The sequence below is a fragment of the Hydra viridissima genome, unplaced genomic scaffold, assembly GCF_058129835.1.
Source record: "Hydra viridissima isolate aposymbiotic clone 2 unplaced genomic scaffold, HvirCarnegie_v1 scaffold_4, whole genome shotgun sequence".
Classification (NCBI taxonomy): domain Eukaryota; kingdom Metazoa; phylum Cnidaria; class Hydrozoa; order Anthoathecata; family Hydridae; genus Hydra; species Hydra viridissima.
This window is the reverse complement of record NW_028324303.1, coordinates 12,740,179-12,763,282: the sequence shown is the minus strand read 5'-3', so window position 1 is coordinate 12,763,282 and position 23,104 is coordinate 12,740,179. Positions and strand designations below refer to the sequence as shown.

At 29.5% G+C, this 23,104-nt stretch overlaps 3 protein-coding genes and 1 long non-coding RNA gene across 10 annotated transcripts; 3 read left to right on the top strand and 1 right to left on the bottom strand.

The window, feature by feature from the left end:
- Positions 1–1,219: 1,219 nt before the first annotated feature.
- Positions 1,220–4,803, bottom strand: LOC145183452 (ribonuclease Oy-like). Of its 4 annotated transcripts, none has more exons than XM_090084148.1 (9): positions 4,692–4,803; positions 2,855–2,948; positions 2,645–2,753; positions 2,376–2,513; positions 2,212–2,279; positions 2,002–2,115; positions 1,762–1,810; positions 1,556–1,627; positions 1,220–1,427 (listed from the first exon to the last, which is right to left on the bottom strand). In XM_090084148.1, the coding sequence occupies exons 2-9, from the start codon at positions 2,932–2,934 to the stop codon at positions 1,275–1,277; spliced, it is 783 nt and encodes a 260-aa protein (XP_089940274.1). In that variant the 5' UTR covers positions 2,935–2,948; positions 4,692–4,803; the 3' UTR covers positions 1,220–1,274. The 4 variants fall into 4 exon arrangements, with proteins under 4 accessions (XP_089940274.1, XP_089940277.1, XP_089940275.1 ...); XM_090084151.1 differs by having other exon boundaries at positions 4,402–4,776; XM_090084149.1 differs by lacking the exon at positions 4,692–4,803 and adding an exon at positions 3,840–3,929.
- LOC149889964 (uncharacterized) lies at positions 2,958–9,456 on the top strand. 2 transcript variants are annotated; one of them, XR_016451520.1, is made up of 3 exons: positions 2,958–3,134; positions 8,781–8,829; positions 9,321–9,456. It is a non-coding gene; the product is annotated as an uncharacterized LOC149889964 (long non-coding RNA). The 2 variants fall into 2 exon arrangements; XR_016451519.1 differs by having other exon boundaries at positions 9,299–9,456.
- A 590-nt stretch (positions 9,457–10,046) lies between these two features.
- On the top strand, positions 10,047–13,466 carry LOC145182482 (uncharacterized). Its single transcript, XM_080057628.2, has 3 exons — positions 10,047–10,121; positions 10,511–10,649; positions 11,436–13,466. The coding sequence occupies exons 2-3, from the start codon at positions 10,523–10,525 to the stop codon at positions 12,524–12,526; spliced, it is 1,218 nt and encodes a 405-aa protein (XP_079913754.2). The 5' UTR covers positions 10,047–10,121; positions 10,511–10,522; the 3' UTR covers positions 12,527–13,466.
- Positions 13,467–16,199: 2,733 nt separating this feature from the next.
- LOC145183526 (voltage-gated delayed rectifier potassium channel KCNH5-like) lies at positions 16,200–22,710 on the top strand. 3 transcript variants are annotated; one of them, XM_080058894.2, is made up of 11 exons: positions 16,200–16,318; positions 16,403–16,633; positions 16,756–16,869; positions 17,127–17,236; positions 17,354–17,740; positions 19,754–19,911; positions 20,217–20,476; positions 20,627–20,826; positions 20,924–21,176; positions 21,464–21,654; positions 21,927–22,710. In XM_080058894.2, the coding sequence occupies exons 1-11, from the start codon at positions 16,258–16,260 to the stop codon at positions 22,287–22,289; spliced, it is 2,328 nt and encodes a 775-aa protein (XP_079915020.2). In that variant the 5' UTR covers positions 16,200–16,257; the 3' UTR covers positions 22,290–22,710. The 3 variants fall into 3 exon arrangements, 2 of the variants coding, with proteins under 2 accessions (XP_079915020.2, XP_079915021.2); XM_080058895.2 differs by having other exon boundaries at positions 16,243–16,318; positions 16,497–16,633; positions 21,927–22,591; XR_016452207.1 differs by lacking the exons at positions 21,464–21,654; positions 21,927–22,710 and having other exon boundaries at positions 20,217–20,408; positions 20,924–21,069.
- Positions 22,711–23,104: the final 394 nt, after the last annotated feature.

The window sequence follows — 23,104 nt, the reverse complement described above, 5'->3', positions numbered from 1 at the left end:
GTTAACATAAATATATTTAGTTAAAATCTATTAAAGTTAGTATGTTTTAGTTAAGTATAATGAAAAGAAAGTGAGAAATCTATAAGACAAACTCAAACATCCACCAAAAGAAGCAGTAGCTAGTATACAAAAAAAGAAATAACGAGAAAGGATTGCAGCAAGAAATCGAAAAGTTAAAAAGGATTATACCACTCCACTAGAAAAATATTATAGATAATATAAATGATAATCAACCTAATGGTTACTGATTGATTTTGTCACAACTTTGTTTCATGACGTTTCGTATGCTGTTGTAAAACTTGGCTTTTTTCTATTCACAGAGTTATAACTAGCCTTCATAAGCCCAAACCAAGTTGTTTAGTTTCTTATGGCTAATATATTATCCTTAGAGCCGATACAAACACAAAACGGCAGCTTCAAGCTTTTTTGAACTTTTCATGGTGATTTTTGGTTAAAGTCAAATGTTGCAATGGCTAATTTTGGAGATCATTAGTTTAGAGTGGTGAGCAATGGGAAAACTATACAATTAGACGTTTTTAATCTGCTCAACAACAAAAAATTTATAGACAAGGGTAGACTAAAAACTTTAAACGCTTGGATACATTTTCAGTTTAAGATGTAGGTATAATGGTAGCATGCTACTTTTAAGAGTGCATCTTTTTTTTCAACTCCTTTTTTAAAAAATTGCGCTGGTGGTATTAACTTAAAAAAATTCTTCTTTAGAAAATTAAAAGGGACATTTTGCTTGTCAAAAAATATTGGGACTTGGTGATTCGACCGAATCTTGAAGAAGTTCGAAAAGGGGTCCCAAAATGTTTGAATTAGGAAGTTCGAAAGTAAAAAACTTTATCTAGGAAGTTCGTATAGAACTTAGAAATTTTCTTTATTTAAGGTTCGAAAAATTAAAGGAAAATGATTTTGATAAGAAAGTTCCTTGCATCAAAACCTCGAACTTAGGGGGGTTTCAAACTTTCTACAGTCGAATGTAATTTGATTCGAACATTAAAAGTTGAAGTCATTTTCGAATTTCGCCGAAATTCGGTCGAATCAGTACCGCCGAAAATATTTGATTAGAATGCGAGTTGCGGTTTTTTTGGTTACAAGTAAAAAATTACACTAAGAATGCACTTTTTGTATGCCTTGACCAAACACAGTAAATGATGATATATAAATCTGTTCGCTACCTACTTAGCGTGGACATCAAAGTCATAGACAAAACTGCCTTAAATCTTATATTATACAGTTTACATAAAATAAAATCTCCTCTTTTTGTATTAAGCGACAATTTGCTTGTAAGAAGTCGAATGCAATGGATGATAGAAAATGGGTTTTTCTAAATTGCAACCATGTTCACAGTAGCCACAATCAATTAGATTCAGTTCTTTGTTTAAGCATACGTAACTTGCGGAAAGAGATTGGCCAACGTCCTAGAAATAACAATAAACCTTATATCAAAAGATTTGTTTTCAAAAAAGCCATACATATTTTAAAGTGTATTCAAAACTTTAAAAGATTACTAAAAAATTAAAGAACCCAAAAAATTTTTTGTTTCTACCTTAATGTTGGAACATTCGAAACACACTTTTACGTTAAACCCGGTTTGCAAAGCGTTTTCAATATCGGAGAACTGAAAAACAAGTTGATAAATAAGTTAAAATGACAGGTTTACCTTGAGAAAAAATTGTAGGTAACAAAACAGAGGGGCGAAAGTTGTTGTTGAAATTGTTTTTTCAACACAAAAAAAACAAATTTAAAAATTACTTGATAACTAGAATCAGACGACGGAATGATTTTGTTTTCATTCAAAACTCTAAATTAAAAAAAGGGCAATAAATGGTCCAATCCCAACTAATTAATTTAGCGCAGCATAAACAAAGTTTAAATTTGTCGCACAAAATAAATAAAATTATCGTTTTTTAAAAATTAAAAAAAAAAAACCACCAAGTAAACATCTGACCTAGAAAAACCACAAGCAAGATAATAGAAAAATTTGAACCTTACTTCATGACGTCATACTTTGTTCTCAATTCCAGAGCCTTTTGAAAAAAGTCATGTTCCGTCTCAAAACCTTTAACACTTGCGGCGCATGTCCCATGCTTCTCATACTCGTGTTTCCTTTTGATAAACACATGCAATTAGTTTAGTTATCTATTTCAAGAAAACGTAAAATTACTGCTAAATTATAAACACAATAAAAATATAAATGCTTGCCAGAAACTTTGTGGGGTAGTTTCGGCATAAATATTTGCCCAAAAGATTTCAAGATCACCTTCTAAGTCCTAAATAAATATGCAGTTTATCACAAACAAGAACATTTTAGGTTTGTCATCAAAAATGGCGTCACGGCGACAAAAAAAGTTGAATAAGTAACGTACCCTTATTTTATCTTCGTCAAATTTCCATGGCTCACAATAAAACGGTTGATTTCCTTTATCGACAGAAGGCCACAGACCATGGAGTATCCATCCTTTAACAGCTTCAGGTATGATGCAAGTATGATGTTGATGTGTGGCCTAAAAATGAATAAATTTCATGTAACCTGTTTAAGTAGCATAATTAAAAAATTAACATGCTAAAAACGTTTTCAAGGAATTAGTTACATTAAAATTAAACATATTTCTTAATTAAAGTCTTAATTACTAACATTCACATATTCGCATGACGATTGCGGCCATTCAGTAACAAGCATAAAATAATCCCATTCCACGGCATTAACTGTGTCGTCACTATCGTCGTGTAAATTGTGATGAATTCTAAAAATGAAATAGGTTTTGTTAAAAAAGAAAAAGAAAATAATAATAAATTTTTTATAGATAAAAACAGGTTGGACACAAAATATGTGCTTAAATTTAACCTGCGCGACGAAGGTAGACTCTCAAATAACCTCCCGCACATTACTAACATAAAGATCGTCATTGGATTCAATGCAAACATTTTAATTGTCAGTTCTAAACATATAAGCAGATAAATTTTATCAAACTTTTTCGGAACAAATAAAAAAGAAAAAAAAAAAAGCGACTTAACAATTCTTTAGGATGGTTAGATGCTTCGATGCAATTTTCTGAATTTAATTTAATTGAGAAGAAATTACTTTATGCAGTTTTTGGTTTGCGACAGAAAGTTGACTACATTTAGTAATATTACTTTTGTTTATAGCTATTTAGATGTTCCATTTATTTGTATAGCAGATTTTAAAAAGAACTTGAAAACTATAAACACAAAAAAAAAGCATGGTATAATAAAAAACATAAATCCGGTTTCTTTTTTTAAAAAAAAAAACCGGATTTATACTTTTTTATTACGCGTTATATTATCTCTTCTCATCCTATATACCATCCTCTTCTCATCCCAAGTCTTTCAACCCCATACATATTGCTAAACAAAACTCTCCGAAGTAAATACAATTACTTGAATAAAACTGGCTAGTAAACTAAAATATAAAGTCTTTTAAGTTAGCTTCACACTAAAAGAGTTAGCAACGAGTAATCCTTGCTTTATACTTGGCATTGCAGCATCACATTAAACACAAAACTCGATTTAGTTAAATCCGTTGTGATTTAGCATTTCTACATTATAAAAATCAATTACAAGATAACTTAGCTAAATATCGCCAGCATGGTAAAAGGAAATGCAGAACTTTCTAAACACATTAGACCTCTACCGCATGCTATGAAATCTAAAAGCAAATTTTTAAAATTATCTTTATGCGATCATGAAAGATTCTTTGGTTTATGCGATCACGAAAGACTCTATGGTTGATTGTAAATTGAAAACAAAATAACTAATTCTTTAAAAAGGAGAACATTTTCATCATAAATTGAAAGTAAAGCTTTTCAAACCTTAAAAAAAGCGTTCGAAATTTATCTCAAAACACCGGAACTTATAATCATTACCACAGTGAGAAATTCTTTCTGTGAAAACACGTTTTATGCGTTCACAAGTTAAACTGTTCATTTTATTTTCTTCAAAGTATTGTAAGGTTGTATTTACTTAATATTTTGAGTTTATGATGATCTTGGTGTCGAAGATTATGGTTTACTTTATGTTTATAATGGAGTTTATCGTGCATTTATCGTGTATTTATCGTGCATTCATCATGCATGGGTTTTATATTATAAATTTATCGTAGGAGGAACTGCGTTTTAATTTAAAGCATCACTGTTTATATTGAGTGTAATTAGGGTTGTCAGATAACTCTAGGTTAGTTTCGGAACGGTAGCGATCTGACTATCTTTTACTTTAATTTGGCGCAGAATTTTTATTTTTCCTAAATTATAATTCAAACTGAATTACTAACTTTGATTATATTCTATTTTACATTATACTAAATGATTCTCAAACTTTTCTCAAACAAGATTAATATACAAAGTATTTGAATAAAAACTGTCAAAATTTTCTCACTTCTTTTTCTCTGAACTTCTATGCTCTTTTTATCAACTACTCTGCGCTCTTCTTCTCGTGGCTTTCAGCTTTCTTAAAAATTTGTTCAGTTTAATCCCCTTTTTGTGTTTGCATTGGTGTCTGTAGCGTATGTGGGTGCGTACGTGCGTGTGTGCGTGAATCGTTTCGTTTGATAATTTAGGTAAAAAACTCAGAGCACTTTTATATTTTATCTACTTCACGGTTTTAAAGCACGGTTTACATTAGAAAAAAAACCAAAATGAACTTGAACACTTTTTTCAAGCACTTACAACGTTAAGCTGACAGGAGCGGCACAGTCGCATTTTTTAAAAATGGTTTTTAAACATGTTAGCTAAAAGTACTTTAGGAAAATTTCATTTATTTGCGTGTTGCCAAAGCCTCTTTAAGTCAATAATAACGTACTTATTGTTCTGGAGAGAATCACAGTTAATAACTGTGAGTGGTAATATAAGCTTTAAACTATTTTAGGTTAGTATACCTGGAAAAAAAAATCAAGATGAAAATAACTGTGTTCAGTTTTAAGATAACTTTGAATAAATTTAATTACAAACTGCTTATCATAATTAAGTAAAATTTAAAAAAATTTGAAATAATAAAAAAAATTTGAAATGATAAAAAAAAATTGCTTTATTATAAATGCACTGTTGATGACAATATCGCTTCCAAGACGTAGTGTCTGCAATAATAGCAAATAATTTAAAACAAATCCCAACGCGGCTCTTTTTACAATCTCCGATCATTAAACAAAAACTGCGAGACTATTTAAACAAATAACAAAGTTTAAGTTCCACAAATTCTCTTATTCAGTAAATCAAATAAGGGAGCCATCTACCGTGAGAATGGAAACGAAAAGTTATAAAATTCGAGGAACTAACAAAAATATGTTAAAAGTTGCAGCAAATAGAAAGTAGTTTAAAATATCAAGAAAAAGAAAAAATTTTCATTAAAATCACCTGTAAGGGTGCATGGGGGGGGTTTAATTTTGCGCTCATTAGCAAAACTGTTCAAAGAGGAGTTGAATAAGTGTGATTTTATTTACAGTGAGCCAGCGCAAAAGAGGAGTTGAATAAGTGTGAATTTATTTACAGTGAGCCAGAGCAAAAGAGGAGCTGAATAAGTGTGAATTTATTTAAGTGAGCCAGCGCAAAAGAGGAGTTAAATAAGTGTGAATATATTTACAGTGAGCCAGCGCAAAAGCGAACATAGTACGAAGGATTAACCAGAGCAAATGCGAATGTGGTACTGAGGATTAACGCGGATTAGAAGAAGTGCGTATTGAAACAAACGCATTAAATTTAATTACAAAAAAATAAAGTTTGCTTGTTTAATATTTTTGTTTATATGTATATATGCTTAGTGTATATTACACATAAACACACACACACACACACACACACACACACACACACACACACACACACATATACATAGTGTATATTGCAAACTATGCGCAGAATTTTATTTTTGTTTTAAATTTATATTTTTGATTGTATTTTGCAGGTGTGTATAGCAGATTATATCTTAAAAAGTATGGGACGACAAATTGATATTAATTATAAATATCAACATCGTTTGCTATTTCTGATCTTGTATAGATTCGAAGTGAAAGCAATTGAGACGAAGTGAAAGAGGAGTACAACCAATCAGCTGCACAACTTCTCAAAGTAATTCTTAGCCTATTAGATGGAGCTTTCACAGTAAAAAAAATTATATAAAGCTTTTGCTTCTCAAACTACTTTCCTAAGAATACCAATCATTCAATTTATTGTGAGGATACAACTTATGTATAAAAAATTTCGAAACATTTTTCACTCCAAATTGCACTTTACTTAAAAAAATCCCTTCCTTTTGCATTAATGCTATTTTATATAAACGTGAAATTCCGTCTATCAATTTCTTAACGAGTTCAATTTAGTTTCATTACATAAATCTTGTAGAAGTTGTTATGAATCCATAACAACTGAATGGGGTTTAAATCTGTTGGTCGAGGTGATCATTCCATGTGATTCAGCCATCTTATTCATTCTTTTTTGCACAGTTACTATCTGCCAGGATACGAGGATTGCTTATATTTCAAATACAAAGATACGTTTAACATGTGAAAAAGAAATACGTTTAATGTTTAATACATATTACTCTGCCTAACCACTAGTCATCCAACCAATCAAAGAGAAAGAATTATTGAAACTAAAATGTTCATTTAAACGAACTGCTGTAACGAAAACAGGAAGTTTGCAATAAAAGGTTGATAAGGTGATAGCTAACAACCTATCAGCCATTAACATCTTTTGTATTTATAGAGTAAATTATCATAAACGCTGACCTCTTCAATCCCATCGCCAAAAATGCTATTACACTAGAAAGCTCTTTATGTTTCAACATACAAGCATGTTTAATGGTAGCGATATTTGAGCTTTAAAAATTAGAAGTTTACAAAGGTTAAAAGAAATGGATTTGATTATTATATCTATCCTTATGGCTACCAAATCAACATATACATCAAACTATATATTCTTTATTCAGATCCATTTATGGTTTCTTTGAGTAATAATTATTTAGCGAAGTTCGATAATTTGATCGCTGACATGAAAATATTTTGGATTAGTCGAAAAGAAAAGACTCAGACTGAGAGATTTTATGCATTAATCTTAAAAAATAGCCCAAATTTTTAGGTAACTAAAAGCGTAAATTAAACTGCTTTTCTTTCTTGAAATAAAATGATATTTACATAAAAATTAATTTAAGATGAGTATATTTTGTTACAACATATGGACTAAATGTTGCCGAATCACACGAAGCAGAAGAAGTTGCAATGACGTAAACAAAAAATCTATTACCTTTAAAATAGTGTACTTTTAAAAGCTTGCAAACTACTAAAAGAAAATTTACCAGTGGTAAATCCTATTTTCTTGGAAAATGGACAATACTTTGCAACTGCAGCAGGCGGACATATGGTTTTCGCAACATGTGGTACGCATGTTATAAGCACAGTGTCCTTGATGCGGCTCAGATGTTACAAATTTTATGCAAATATTTTTTTAACAAATAACTTATTTTTGGCATGAGTTATGAGCTCTGATCACTCTCATTATGTTATTGTCAAAATTGCGTGAAAATTTAGTGTTCCAAAAGTCCCCAGAATAAAAAATTTAAATACAATTAGTTAAAACACAGAATTCTGAAAAATTGATGTAACTCCTTAAATTTTACTTGAGTCTATATATAGCAATACTTTTGAAACCCAATGAAAATGAATTTCCAGAACATCAAAATCTGAACTAATTTTTATATCTTTTCCAATTCACACTTACATCAGTTTCACCAGTTTATATGAAACTTGACCACAACTCACCAGTTCAGAGTTGCTCTAGTTTGTGTAGAAGTGTGTGGAGCGTCTTTTTCAGTTCGCGCTTATTGCAGCTTTGCGTTAATATAGTCTCTGTATCACGTTTACAACAGCTCACTATTACGCTAAAGCGGTTTATCTTGTGGGGACCAAGATATATTCACCATGAAGTTTGATTTACAATTTCATACAGTAAATTCTTCGATAACATTTTGTGCCCTTATCACTTTTTTCAAGTGTCCTTATCACTTTTCATTTTAAAGCTATGTATAACTTATTATCAAAACTTAACTGTAATTTATTCTCAAAATTCTAAGTGAATACACTTAAAACCACCAACAACGGGAAAGGACATTCCCATTTCTTTTTTTTTCTTAGTAGGCCCCCTCCACTCGTACTAATTACAGTAGATCTACGTCCATACACTTTATATTTTAGAAAAGCTTAAATGGTACCTCTTAAGTTGTTTTAAGAAAAAAATGTCATAAAATCTTCTTGAAGATTATTAACAAAGCAACTCCTTAATTTGGATTAGAATATCGAAATGTGACATGACTTAATACAACTAATAACTAAAAAATAGAAAAAAAAACAAACTAAAAAGTAGAATATACAACTTTCCATTAACAATTATTGCAAAATCCAAGTAAAAAATTTTCGAGAGAGTTTTCCAAAAACCTAACATCTATTTGCCTAAAACTTTAACCATTCGAAAGTGATTAAAGACAATGGAACAAAACGGGGACTGTTGTGTTTAAAACATTATAGCTTAAATTAGAAACTATTTTTCCAGGTTGTTTTTTAACACATACATTTGAAGTTATTTAGCTTCATTTGGTAAGGAATATTTTGGCTATACCAGAAGGCTTTTTTTGTTTTTATTACTTTCTTGTCCTGTCAAGCGAAAAAAAATATCTGCATTTTCTTTAAATATACAACAGAAAACAGACAATATTTTATGTAAATAAACAGCTTTCACTTTATTTTTTTATGAATTCTGTTTCTGTTTTAGAATCTTCTGTGGGGCAGCATGGGAGAAAAAATAGCAGTATTTAATGAAGGTGAAGATTTTTCTTTAATAATAAAGATAAAAGATACAAAACATTTATTTTTATTGCTACACTACAAACTCCATTGGTCTTTCTTATACTTTAACACTTTTTAAATTATTTAGTGGTTTGCCGATGAACTTTAGCATTTGATGTTAAACTGCAATATATTTCCATATTTAGGACTTGCAATTTTTTATGTTAAGAATGAAATAAGGTTGATTAAATATCTCGTTGAGCCCCACCAATTGGCAAAATTTGATTTATGTTTATGCATGTTTTTTTTGTAGCCTTTTTGTAGCAGTGTTATTTTTTATGCATTTTTTGTTTTCTTTGTATTTCTTAATTCGATGTCTTAAGCATATTCCCTTACCTGTCCAGCTGTCTATTGTCTAAGATTATAACAGTATTTGTAAATATGTCTTCAGTGATATCTTTATATCCCCATTCGACTTCACTTACTTTCTTTTGTTTTTAATAGAACTTTCGATTCTTCATATTAGGAAGTTTAGTGACGTGTTAACCGCACTTTCATATGGGCACCTATTTACAGCTAAAAGGTTGAAGTTCAATAATCTTGAAAACGAATTTTCTTTGGCGGGAAAAAAATGAACTGTGTTGTTATATATATATATATATATATATATATATATATATATATATATATATATATATATATATATATATATATATATATATATATATATATATATATATATATATATATATATATATATATATATATATATATATATATATATATATTCTAGGTTATTATCAGGAATTTGATAACAAGCCCCTTATCACAGGAAATAATTATCTCGAAGATACAAAAGAATAATCGTTAGAATCATAATGAAAGTCTATATTGAATAAGTTATCATAAAAAAGGAATTTGTTCAGTTAAATTTTTAGAACCCAATTGTTCATTTGTATCATTTTTACTTTTTAAAAGAAAATTTATTTTAAAACATTTCAAACAGAACAAGGAAATTTCAATCGAGTTGTGTAAACTAACTCGAGCTGGGTATGAATTGATTTCCGGGGGTATGTACATTTATTCTAAAAACCATATATTGTTTTTATATAAATAATCTTTTATTTTATAAATTTTAATTATATTTTGAAATATTTTTATATTTATTTATTTAAATAAAATAGAAAATTAATGTACAACTACTTTTTATGTAAATACATAAGAATTAAGTAAACCTCGGGTTATGTTTTAGAGTAAAATATAGTCATTCTTCACGCCATGCGTTTTAAAGCCTTGTGTCATTGAACGAAGATCTAAGGCCGACCGGGTAAGGCATAGGGATGTAAAGTTAGAATATCTTTAAATGTATTCAGTTTATGTTCTAAACGGTAATGAAGTTAATTTTTCTGATCTTTAAATATTTCAGAAAATTTAATCACCCCTTATCATATAATCCTACTATCTTGTTTGATATCTTTTGGTTTTATTTTATGTTGTATTTTATGTTCCATTTTTATGTTCCATTTTTATGTTGTATTTTAATTTGATTGTCAGATCATACTATAGCCATATACATTTTATATTCATACAGTTATTAATAGCTTTTCTATCTTATTTGATTTATAGTATGAACATTTTGTATTTAGATTTAAATCATCATAGCTTCTAAACAAAAGTTAAAAGTTCTGTTTATTCAAATTATATTGGTCTTTCCAGGTTAATTTTAAAATGTCTGAAGAATACTCTTCTTACCAAGAAGATGATGCACCAGAAGACACTGGTTATAGCTCATCAAGAAAACGAGCCTATAATGATGAAGGATCAGATAGACACAGTTCTAAAAGGTCGCATACTGGTATGTGTGTAAATAAATTTTAAGACAGTTCATTTAATATATATTCATGTTTTATTCACTTTTAGTCACCTTTGTTTTGTTTTTTGTTTTTTATTTTGTTATCAATTTAAGTATGCTGACAAGCAACTGCTATTATTTTTTAAAAAGTTTAGAAATCTAAATCATTGAGTTGAACTTGTTTTATGAAATATGTAGAGTTATATTCAAATATATTTTAAGCCTAAAACAAATATTTTTGGTAAAAATTTTGTCATTAAGTTCATTTTAAGTCTTTAGAATGTGTACTAGAAAACAAAATAGGAGTTGTTGAAAAGTGTCTAAGTGCATAAAGGGTTCACACAAAAATTTTTAAAAATAACATCTTTAACAAGAATCTCTTTAAAATTACTATCGATTTATCTAATAGTACTGAAAAAGAAATGTAATGTACATTAAAAACAAGAAAAAAGTGGAAAGAAATTATAGTACCATGAACTGTACAATTTGCTGCAAATATGTAAATACTATATTCTCTATTTGAAAGAGAGAAAGTGAGTATTTACTAAATGAATGCATATATTCCTGCAGTAAAATTTTCAGTATCTGACTCTGACTTTAAAATTACAAATTTGTCTACAATAATGGATATTCATTAAAATAAAATTTCCTTTCTAGTTAATGTTTGATTTGCAAAATATATTATTTCTGAAAATACCCTTAACTAGTTTGTTACTATTTTTTAATTTTGTAATAGAAAGTACATTTTAAAATTATCTCTTATTGTTTCTATTTTAATTGTTATTTTAGAATCGACTCCATTATTGAAAGTATTGATTCCAAACTATGCTGCAGGAGCCATAATCGGTAAAGGAGGTGCAAATATTGGAGAACTTCAAAGTAGATATGGAGCAAAAATACGATTGTCTCCAAATGGTGAGTTTTATCCAGGCACAGAAGAGAGAATTGTTATTCTAACTGGTGATGTCAGTCAGATTATTGACTTACACAACTATATCATTGATAAAGTGCATGCTGATTCTATGGAGGGTCCAAAAGGTATGCGTGATGAAGATAGAGGACAAAAAGTAAAAATTGTATGCCCAAATGCTACTGCAGGACTTGTTATAGGTCGTGGAGGCACAACTATTAAATCTTTACAAGAAGAAACAAAAGCTAAAATTATGATATCTGGTCGTGATGAATCAAAAGTAATGGGAGAGCGTATAATCACAATATCGGGAAATACTGAACAGCGAATTGAAGCATCCAGACAAGTTATTGGAAAAATTGCTGCTGATGCTGAAAACATGAGCAACAAAAATCTAACTTACTCAGGTTCAGGGAGAAATAATTCTAATGGAGTCAATAATTATTCCCATCTTAGCAATAATGATATAAGTCAAAGTCTACAAGGAAGTTTCTCTGCTCTAGGAAATATGCTTGGAAATTTGCAGCACAACCAAAAATCACAACAGTTGTTAAGTACTTTAGCTCAGAATCCTTTGGCATTACTCTCTCAATCAGGACTTGCTAGCCAGTTGGGTTTAGGCGGTGGTTCAAATTCAAACTCAGGTCTGTCAGGTTTTGGGCAAATGGGTCAAAATTATGGTAGTGTAACAAATCAAATTAAGACAACAGTTTCGATACAAATGGAAATTCCAGATGTACTCGTTGGAGCTATTTTGGGAAAACACGGAAAGACTGTTCATGAATTTATCCAGTTTAGTGGTGCAAAGATTCAGTTTTCAGCAAAAAATGATTTTGCGCCAGGAACAACTGATCGGATCCTTACCATTCAGGGTGATCTGAATCAGACCCAGATAGCATACTTTCTTATAAACCAGAAAATAATGCAAGCAGAAAATGAGTTGGGTAGTGGTTTACAACAAAGGCGTTGAGTATTTTTCTCTTAAACTTTCCTCGGTTAATTACTGAGGATTTTTCTACCACTTGTTTTTTATATATTGATGCCAGTCATTCTGATCAGGATACATCTGACACTACATACATAACTTTAGTTCATGTGCTCATGTTTATATCTAAAAACCGTTCATTATGGTAAACGACATGCACCTGTGTTAATGTCCTGCAAAGCATTCAATTCCAAAACATTAACAGAACATTACATCAGTTATCAAAAGGACATTCATTGCAGAAGAAATGAAAACCTGGCATATTGGCGGCATCTTTTTTTTTTTTTTAAACATATCTCGGAAGTTGTTATTGTCATTATTCAATTATGTTACTTAATAATTTAATTCTCTTCATATGTTCACTCATCAACATTTCCACGCATTTGTTGAAGCAATTACATACCCTGGGAAGATATTGATTGTTCATTCAATTTTGACTGATTTCCAAGTAAAATTTCTTTTCAAACAGTCTAAGAAATTGTTTTAATTCATTTTTGTTTGACTAAAAAAACTAAGTTTAAGGGTTTGCTTTTTAAATATCTTCAGTGTATGTTAAGGGTGAAAAGCGAACGCACTTTGAATGAACTCTTAATTCCATTTAAAAAAAAAAAAAGAAATTAGCCATCGCGATTTTTGCGGTAATCGTTAAGAAAAGGGCCCATTGAGTAAAAGGCATGAATGTTTGAACTGCTATGATCTCATGTCAAAAAAGCAAATGTTGGTAATTTTTCAATATCTTATTCAACACGACAGTTTATAATGCTATATGGTCTTTTGAAATCAGCATATCAGCGTCATTACATGAGATCTCAATTTAGAAAAACATTTTGATATATTTTTGCTTAAGTACGATGAGATTTCGGATTGCATGCCTTTGTGTTTTAGTTTAACTTTAACAACCAGTTATCAAAAAAATGTTTCATTACTCCAGTTTGTTTTCTCTTTGTTCTAAGAGGCTTCCCCATTAGACTATACAGAATTCTTTACCAACGGCAGTTTGCTATGAGTTAGGTAACGCGTATGAAGTTATTAACACTTCTGAAAACAAACATCGCGCGATCAAATAAACAATACGATCTATGCTTTACAGTATAATGTAATTATGCTTTCAAAGCCGTTATTTGGTTATCTATTCTACGTAATCTATCTTTCAAAGCGGTTACCTATCCTACTAAAGTTGATAGAACCGCTGGTATATAATTCAAACGTGAATATTCCAAACATCTTAGCGATATAGGTAGTTTTGTCTGCTAATGAGTAATTAGTGATTAAAGAATACACACTCACTGTCTCTTTTTCGGGGACGCATGACTTTCTTAAATATTGTTTAAGGTCTTTCTCACGTTAAGATTTGTTTACCCAAAGTCGTCAGTCCTCTTTAAAGTCACCATTTCCATGGTTTAATCTGTCCACTTTATCTTAAAGATGATTTTTTTTTTTTTAAAAAAAAAAAAAGAAAACTAATCCTAGTGGGAAACACATTGATGCTTGCACCGTTTATTTTTGTAATTAACTCGTGTCGGGCATTTCAGTCAAAGCACTGCGTTATAAACTTGAAAATTTAACTGCTTACTCTACCAACAAGATTAACTGCGAACAGACTTAAACACGAACATGCAGCACAACTATAAACTGGCATAAGTGCAAACATGATACAGAAACTGGTTTAAACTAGATTTGGTATAAGTACACCACCCGTTTTGGCACAGACAGACGCGAGTGCGATTGACGAAAGTGCAAACGGCATGTAAGAGCTGAATTAAGCGCTAATTAGAATAAATGCGCCGCGCATTTTCCACAAACTTGCACACTTACACTAGTTTGCGGGAAATTGTTTTCATTGGTCTGTTGAATTTGCTTTTGCGAAGGTTAGCAAGTTATTGTCCTGATGGTATCATCGTTTGGAATGCTTTTATAATTAGATATTGGTATACGTTCAGAATAACTAAGAAACCGATGAATAATTACACGCAAGCGCAGTAGGATTTTAAAAATTAGAGAATTTGAATATTACAGTCCTTAGCTGTGAAGGAAATTTTTTAATGGCAATCGTTTACTTGTGGTCCAACCCTTTTCTTCAAATAAAATGATTACGTTAGCTTTAGGTTAGAATAAGAGAAAAGTACATCTTAATTTATTTAACTTTGTGCCGCTGAACAATGGTCTAGAATCGATAGAACTAAGATAAGTATAAAAATTGCATAAACTTAGATTGATTAACTGCAGACAAGTTAAATATTGTAAAATCAAAACACCAGCACTCACTACGACAATATTAGAAGCGAATAAATAGAATTGGCGCGTAAGAGACTTGCGTAACGATATTTTAAGTACTGTTGTTTGGCTTTAGTATAATTTATTCAGCGTTCTTCGATTCTATTGTGAAATATGCATATCAACCGTTACCTGTAACAAATAGTAATAAAAAATTTTAAAGCCGAAGTTTTGAATTAAGTCTATGATTAAACGCCCGCTGTGTGAAAGCTTTTCTGGCATTGTGTGATTTGTTTTTATTTTTTCGAGCCTTCTATGTTATTTTTTGAGCTTGGAAATAGACCGGAAATATTTTTAAACTATAGATTGATCTTTCCCCTATTTATCACAACTTTCTGTTCATAGAATTCAGTGTATTGTCTGGTGAAATATTTCGACACTTTTTATGCAGAAAGCAAAGATTAATCCTTCCATAAGTTTTTTTTATCAACGTTAAAGCTCAGGGTTATCAAGGTTAAACGCCTAAAGAAATACATCTTTAGTTATAGATGCATCAGTTTTATCGACAGCAGTTTAATGCAACACTGTTCACTTTGTAAACAATATAAGTTCATGCTTTTAAATGCTGTTATAAAATATACGAGTTTAATGCAAAAAATAAGGAAAGGGTCTGAATTTAAATTTGAATAAAAATAATGACAATATATATAGATTATGATAAACAAACTCTTAAATTTTGAAGCTGCGAAAGAAATTACTAATCAATATAAATGCTAAAGTAAAGCTAAATTGGAAAAGGGTTTTTATGGCTAAAATAAAGGAATAGCGACAGTTTAATCAGAAATATATTGTTGCCAATTTTGGAATTCGGTATATATGGTACTATAGTTGCAATTAATATATATGATACTATAGTTGAAATTAATATATATGATACTATAGTTGCAATTAACATGGAATTTTGTTGCCTGTTTTTGATGTTAAAAAAAAAAGAAAATGAATACTGAAGGTTTATGAATTCAAAATTGTCAAAATTAAAATTGATCAGCATATTTTTGGCTTTGTAGATAGTTTTTTTTAAACCAACTGACACTTTTTGGCATTTTAATATTCAAAGCTATTTTAACATTCCCTTCTTCCCTCTTTTTTGTGAAAAATTTTAATAATAAAGAACTCAAAAGTAATGAGCTTCTAAATAGCTTATTTTGAAATATTATGTTTCTTTTTTTAAAGAAAATATTTCAAAAATTTTTCTAAAACACAGTTGTCAAAAGGCTTTAATGAAATTGAAAATTGGTGAAAGATGAACGACGCAAATTAAGTATATATTTATTATTAATATGTATGTATAAATATATATTTTGTTTTATCTAATGAACATTTGAATAGGTTTTTTTTTTGTTTTTTTTTTTTAATTAGCTGTAAAAACGAACTGTACTACATAAATTAATGTACTATATAAATTCATTTTTTATTTTGAACTACGATAAAACGTGAGGAAAATGGCGAATGCTCCTCAAAATAAATTTTTAGAAACTGTTGTCGAAAAAGCAAAAGATAACGGTAAGACTTTTTTAATGATTTTTTTTTTTTTTCGATTAAAAGGAAAATATTGACTTTAATTTCATGTGGTATTTTCTTTCTTAGGCAGTCTATTTATAATTGCCAACTCCGTGATGGACGGTCGTCCAGTGATTTATTGCAGTAAACAATTTTCGATTAAAATGAAATTTTCGCGTAGTTTTGTCACCAGAAAAGATGGTTATCTTACTTATCTTTTTGGAGAAAATACAACTCGTTCTTCAATTGAAAATTACAAAGAAGCCCTTAACTTAAATGTAACACAAAATGTGGAAATGATTCTTTATGACGCGTCAGGTAATGTTTGCAAAAAATAAAACAAGCTCCATTTTTCTTCTAAGCAGAAAAATGTTTGTTTAAAAGAAAAGTATGTGTAAACCGCCATCTTAGTTCTTTAAGTAAAGTTTTACTTTTACTAGGTTTCAAAGCATGGTATTTGGTGACGACAGTTCCTGTATTTAATTTCCGCAAAGAAAATTTGCTAGTTATAGTTTTCTTCTACGAAATAGGACACTTAAAAAAGTCACTAAACGGTGAGCTTTTGCAATTTCATATTGCAAAAATATATATTTCATAAATATTAATTAAAATACATGAAAAGGCATTTAAAGTGAATTTAATTTGAGGATAAATTGTAGTGTAACTTCATGAGCGTTATTTGTAGCAAGCTACAACACCTGGTTCATCGGCTACCCTTTTTTTTAAAAAGTCTTTTTGATTTGTTTTGGTGTCTTTGTCTCGTTTTGAACCCCTTAGCGCTTATTTATGCGAAGTTATTTTTAAAATATAGATTCACCGAAAAGTCGGTGGCGAAAAATCGCCAAAAGAGTAATAAAGAAACAAAAGTTAACTTCAGTTGTAGAAGAAACTTTAACTACCAATGGAAAGTCTTTAGAATCAGTAAGTTTTATACATAGCATACTTCAATTGTTCTCACTTTTTTACTCAAAACAAACTTAAATAATTTTTTTCCTAACTAAATTTCATTAAAATTTTTGTTACTTTTTTTTATTATAGATAATGAACTATTATAGTCAAATCTTTATACCGGAATATGGGCGAGCAAAACTCCAACTACCTAAGTACATTATTCCGCATACTCATCCATTAAAAAGGGGCTGGGACTTATTTGTTTTGACTATAATTATTTACACTTCAATAGTTACTCCATTTGTTGTTTGCTTCAAAAAGTATCCTGAAGTTGCCCATATTTTTGATCAAATATTTGACATCGCAATTTTAATTGACATTGGGTTGACTTTTTTTACAACATATGTTGATAAAGATGGTGTTCAAGTCACATGTTCAAAAGAAATTAAAATGAAATACTTGAAAGGTTGGTTTACATTGCACATTGGTTCCTGGCTGCCATGTTTCGCATTATCCTTTTTTAATAAGGATAATGTAAGTACTTTAACTTTGGTTTTAAAGAAGAATTATTTTTAGGGGAGTCTGTTATAAATTCTCTAGAGTCTGCTATAAATTCTGTAGAGTCTGCTATAAATTCTGTAGATTCTACATAATTTTTTAAAAATCTAACGAGATAATAAAAAATAAAAAAATAAGAATAATAATAAAAAAAGTTGCTGCTTTAAAAAGTATTAATTAAAACATTTATATATTTTTGCAAACTTACATTTTTTGTTAGGGACACATTTAATTTAGGAAATTAATCTGATATATAGTTTATTAGATTAATTTCCTAAAGTAAAATTCTGATGAATTAAGGTATTAATGTTTTGTAACTAGTCCATTAATTCATCAATATGTTTCAAAATTGTAACATAAATAAGTATAATACAAATAATATATTAAAATATAATATAACATAACATAATATATTACAATATTATACAATATAATAAAATATGTAAATATCATATAATATAACATAAAATAACATAATAAAATATAATATATTTTGTACCCATTAACAAGTTCAGCTAGTTTTAATTTTAAATTACCTAATTGTCATAATAGTCATAGTAAAAAAAGGTTAGAACAGAAAATGACTGAAAGGAAATAAGTCAGAGAGGAAAAATTTATCCTTAGTGTGGTAAGAAGTCAGAACAAAACGGAGTCAGATTGGAAACATCTCAGAATGGAAAAAAGTAAGAATTGAAACAAGTCAGAACGGAGAAATGTAAGAATGGAAAAGCAATAAATTTCAATTGCATTTGTAAAGAATCAGAGAAATCATTTTTGCTAATTAAAACAATTTTACAAAACGCTTTTTATATTATTAAAAAGTGTTGTAAACACAAAGCTGTGGGTGAGCTGAGGAAGGGTTTTTTTTACGATTTTAATCACAATAGTACAATTCGTAGCAAATTATTCTGTAATTTATTACAGTAAATGTATATGTATAGTAAAAACATCAAATCTACATAAAACTCATGTTAAAAAAATGTGAGGTAATTTCTCGAAATGAAGAAATCATCACCCCAACAGGATTGTTTCGTAGGAGTATTGTTTAAAAGTTCGACAACAATAAAGGAGCCTAAGATTTATCAAGAGGGCTAAAGTAAATTCTTTAAATTTTAATCTTTTAATAAAGGTTTTCAACCCAAGTTTAAAATCATTTTAAGCATGTGTATCTTATGCAGAAGCTGCTTGTCAATATGTCGCCATTACTGATACGTTATATGCTCATTTAGAGTCATGGTACCATATTTATCAGATAAAAAATGGACTTTTTTGATTATTTTTGGTGTCTTTGTCATGCTTTGAACCCGTTAGCGCTAGTTTGCAAACCCTAGCACACCCATTTTAAATTTCTATTCTTAAGCTCGTGGTTTAATGTGATTTGATGACTGTATGCTGATGTCAAACTAAACTTGCAGTATTATGCAGGTGCTTGACACTTAGCCTGTATTCGTTTGCTTTTCTAACATAAAAAGTAATACAGTCAATAAAGAATATAGGTAGGATTTGAATATTTGAAGAAAGTAAAAACTAAAGGAAAACTGTTTGATTTAGTTTAGGTTTGAATTTTGTAAGTTGTTTTCTTAATTTAATGCGTAAATAAGTCATTTTTTTTAAAAATATTTAGAACATACAGATCATGGTTTGAGCATGATCTATTTTGTTAAAACAAATTTCTTTATAGATTTGAGTTAAGTTAATGTAAAATACAGGAAAAAAGTGCAAATCTTTGAATTGTTTTGAACAGAAATTGATTTCATATAAAAATACATTTCGTTTTTTTTCCGTTCTGATATTTTTCTGATCTGACATTTTTCCATTCTGACTTCTTTCTATGCAAATTTCTTTCTTTTCTGAGTTCTTACACTAAGGACACGACTTTCCGTTCTGACTTGCTTCCGCTCTGACTTACTTCCGTTCTGATTTGATTCTATTCTGACATTTTCCCATTCAGATTTGTTGTATCAATCCAAACTTTAGCTTATTGTTTAGAATGCAATACACACGTTGAGGGTGGTTCTACTGGTTCGTTTGGTGCGATTAACAACAGCTCGCAATAGGTTGGCGCACTACAATGACAACAACTATTTTACATTGGCAGCGTGGATAATCTTCTTTTTTCTTTGTGCGCATTGGTTAGCTTGCATATGGTATGCAATTGATTGACTAAACAGAAAAAATATATGAATTTTTAAAAAAATATTTTTACTTGAACATTTAAGCACCTTGCATTTATGCAAAATAAGTAAATGAATAAATAAAGAAATAAAGAAAGAAAGAAATCGTACGTTAACTATATATAAATTGATGCAACATGAAACTTGATACCTCAATTTATATACAATAAAATAATAATGATAATAATATAAATATATCACATAAAAAAAATATCATATTAAAATTTTTTTGCATACCAAACCTTAAAATGACAATAAAGCAAAAAAGTTTTTTTTAGGTTTTTGATTGGATTTCAAATTGATGTTGCTGCACAAAGAGAAGATGGATGGTTGAGTGAACTCATGCGTACAGAGCAAACTACATTTAGTGGGAACTTCACAAAACATATTTCTGATGGAAGGGGTCCATCTGTAGAAGTTTGCTATATCACAGCGCTATACTTCACAATGACAATCTTGTCAACATGCGGGTTCGGAAATATTGCTCCGAATACGATAGCAGAAAAATTATTTACAATCATTGCAATGACTTTTAGCTGTAAAAAAAACTATAAAAAAATTTAGCTCTTCCTCACTGTAATCATTAACTTTAGTTCTTCCCCCTCAATGCATTATGTAAAATTAGTTCCCTCTCATTGTAATTAGGTTTAACACCTTTTCCTCGTGTTTTTTATTTCTTTTTTCTCAGGTGTGTTGTATGCATTTATTTTTGGGCAAGTCAACAACATAATTTCACAGATGCGTCAAACGAGCAACGAATATTCTGCACAACTAAATGCTATACGTCGTTTTAATAGCATTTATAAAGTGCCAAATAGTATAGCACGCAGACTTAAAGATTATTTCCAAGCCACTTGGTCATTAACAAAAGGAACTAATGAAGAAAAGGTTTGAAGACAATTTCGTATACTCTGTGAACAAAAACAGCAAAAACTACGAAAATAACCAAATTTAACCACCCTTATATTCCAACTTTTTTTTTTAGATAATGAACAGTTTTCCACGTGATTTGCAATCTGATCTTTGTTTATGCATTCATAAAAAGGTATTTGAGAAAGAGCCAAGCTTCAAAAACATGTCAAAGAACGCTTTGCGATCTGTTTCTAGGTATTTCTGGACCCTCCGAACAGCCCCTTGTGACATACTTGTTAACAATGGTGAAATGGTAGACTCAATTTACTTCGTGGTTTCAGGAGCATTTGAAGTGAATTGTGAAAAAGATCTTGTCGGTCTTATTGGTATGAACTCAGAAAGTTTATCTCAAATTAGGAAATCCTTTTTAAAAAAATGTTTGAACAAAGTTTTCTAAATCCTCATTTTTTTTAGTACATTAAAAAACGTAGAAAATTAACTTTTTTTTCATTACATCTAATTTTAAAATTCTGACGATCTTAAATTTATGCAAATTATACAAATTATAAATAGATTTTGACAAATTAAGAAAAAGGGACTAGTAACGAAATGAAGCTTTTCATTTTTATTTTAATGCGGATGCTTCCTTATATCTTGTAAACTAAAATTTAAGGGCCTGGTGACTCCTTTGGACAGCGGCTTGTTAATAAGCCAGGAAAATCAACTTGTGAAGTGAGAGCTACAACATTTGGCATTGTTCACAGTATTAATGTAGATGGGTTGTTTGAAGCCCTCTCTCTTTTTCCTGAAGAACTAAACATGATGAAGTATACTTTAAAGTTGTCATATGACATCACTCGAGAGGTATTTAAACTTTAGAGTAATTTAAGTTTTAACTTTAAAACTCAATTTATTGTTATTATCATTTTTTTTCTTAAACAATAGTAAAAAAAAAAAAAAAAAAACAGACAACTGAAAAAAAGCATTTGCTTGATCGGTTGCTTTTTTTTGCTCCTACAACAGCTTACTTTAGGTGAAATTTAAACCTTTCAGTCTTACATTTTTTAAAAGGAATTTTTTTTTTAGAAAAAAAAAGAAAGTATTGTTTATACTTTTTTTTGAAAATATTTTCTTAGATAAGAAAAAAAAAGTCTTCGAAAAGAGTCGTCCAGAAAAACGTTGAAGTATCCACGAATGATTCGAATTGTTTAGTATTGGAACCTCGTTCTGAAAGTTCTGCAGAAATTCTTGATCAGGTGGCGATTTCCAGTGAAGAAATTGAAAATTCGTACAAAGTAATAAAAGCGAAAAAGCTAGCTCTCGTGTTTGAGTTGCGTAAAGAGATTCAAAGAGAAACCGCACAAGTAAATGCCAAAATGAGTGCCATAGAAACACAAATGAGCAGTGTGCTAAAAGTTCTCAGGAAAAAAAGAAACAAAGTTGATCCAGAGTTAGGCTATCAACTTAATGATTTGGATGATTCTGATATGATGACTTGATTGTTCTTATCAGAAAGAAGGCCTACACTGACACCGTTCCTTCTTTCACAAAAACTCTTCCATGCAGTGGAAATGTTCTAATTTTATTAAAATTTTATCGCGAGCTTTTTATCTGGTTTTTAAAAGCTGAAAATATTCTTTTTTTTTTTTTTTTTAACATATTTGTTTATAAATATATATTTAAGTTAACTTATGTTAACTTATTCGAGTTACATGATAATCTTTTTTGATCTTGTTGGAGTTACATGATAATCATTTTTGATCTTGTTTATTTAGTGAAGCAAAAAGACAAATTTGTTTTACCACAGAACTTTTTTTTTTTTTATGTGTAGTATTTAATTCATGTTGTGAAATATTTTAAAAGACCAACCATAAGTCTGATACCTTTTATACACATGATAATGATAATGATAATAACAACAACAACAATAACAACGTTTTTTCCTGCACTATAAAACGAGACAAAAAAGCCCTATAGACGAACTTGATAGAGTTGCATTAATATTGCTTTTGTACTTTTTAAACAAAATTTCATTCCCCATTTTTCTTTAGGATTTACTTTTTACCATGATGAGAAAAGAAGTTGAATGATTGTAATTTGTCTCTCGTAGACAATGGTTTCATGAGAGCTGTGCTGAAAAATATGAAATTGTTTATGATACATAAGGTGACCGAGTTGAATAGTAATGCGTTGTGTACATAATACTAAACTATACTATTATTGGTACTAGTTTGATCACGCATTAGCCATTTTTGTGTACCAATTTGTCACAAGCCTTTAGTATGTTTATGTAGTTTTATTAAGATGGTTATAT

What these genes read in the sequence shown, in the direction of transcription:
- LOC145183452 (XM_090084148.1), bottom strand. Translation starts at nt 2,934, where the DNA reads ATGTTTGCATTGAATCCAATGACGATCTTTATGTTAGTAATGTGCGGG. An exon ending in ACTACCCCACAAAGTTTCTG is followed by an intron (nt 2,116 to 2,211) that starts GCAAGCATTTAT and finishes GTTTATCAAAAG; the next exon opens with GAAACACGAGTATGAGAAGC. An exon ending in TCGAATGTTCCAACATTAAG is followed by an intron (nt 1,428 to 1,555) that starts GTAGAAACAAAA and finishes TGTTATTTCTAG; the next exon opens with GACGTTGGCCAATCTCTTTC.
- LOC145182482 (XM_080057628.2), top strand. Translation starts at nt 10,523, where the DNA reads ATGTCTGAAGAATACTCTTCTTACCAAGAAGATGATGCACCAGAAGAC. An exon ending in TTCTAAAAGGTCGCATACTG is followed by an intron (nt 10,650 to 11,435) that starts GTATGTGTGTAA and finishes TTGTTATTTTAG; the next exon opens with AATCGACTCCATTATTGAAA.
- LOC145183526 (XM_080058894.2), top strand. Translation starts at nt 16,258, where the DNA reads ATGGCGAATGCTCCTCAAAATAAATTTTTAGAAACTGTTGTCGAAAAA. An exon ending in AAGGAACTAATGAAGAAAAG is followed by an intron (nt 20,827 to 20,923) that starts GTTTGAAGACAA and finishes TTTTTTTTTTAG; the next exon opens with ATAATGAACAGTTTTCCACG. An exon ending in CATATGACATCACTCGAGAG is followed by an intron (nt 21,655 to 21,926) that starts GTATTTAAACTT and finishes ATATTTTCTTAG; the next exon opens with ATAAGAAAAAAAAAGTCTTC.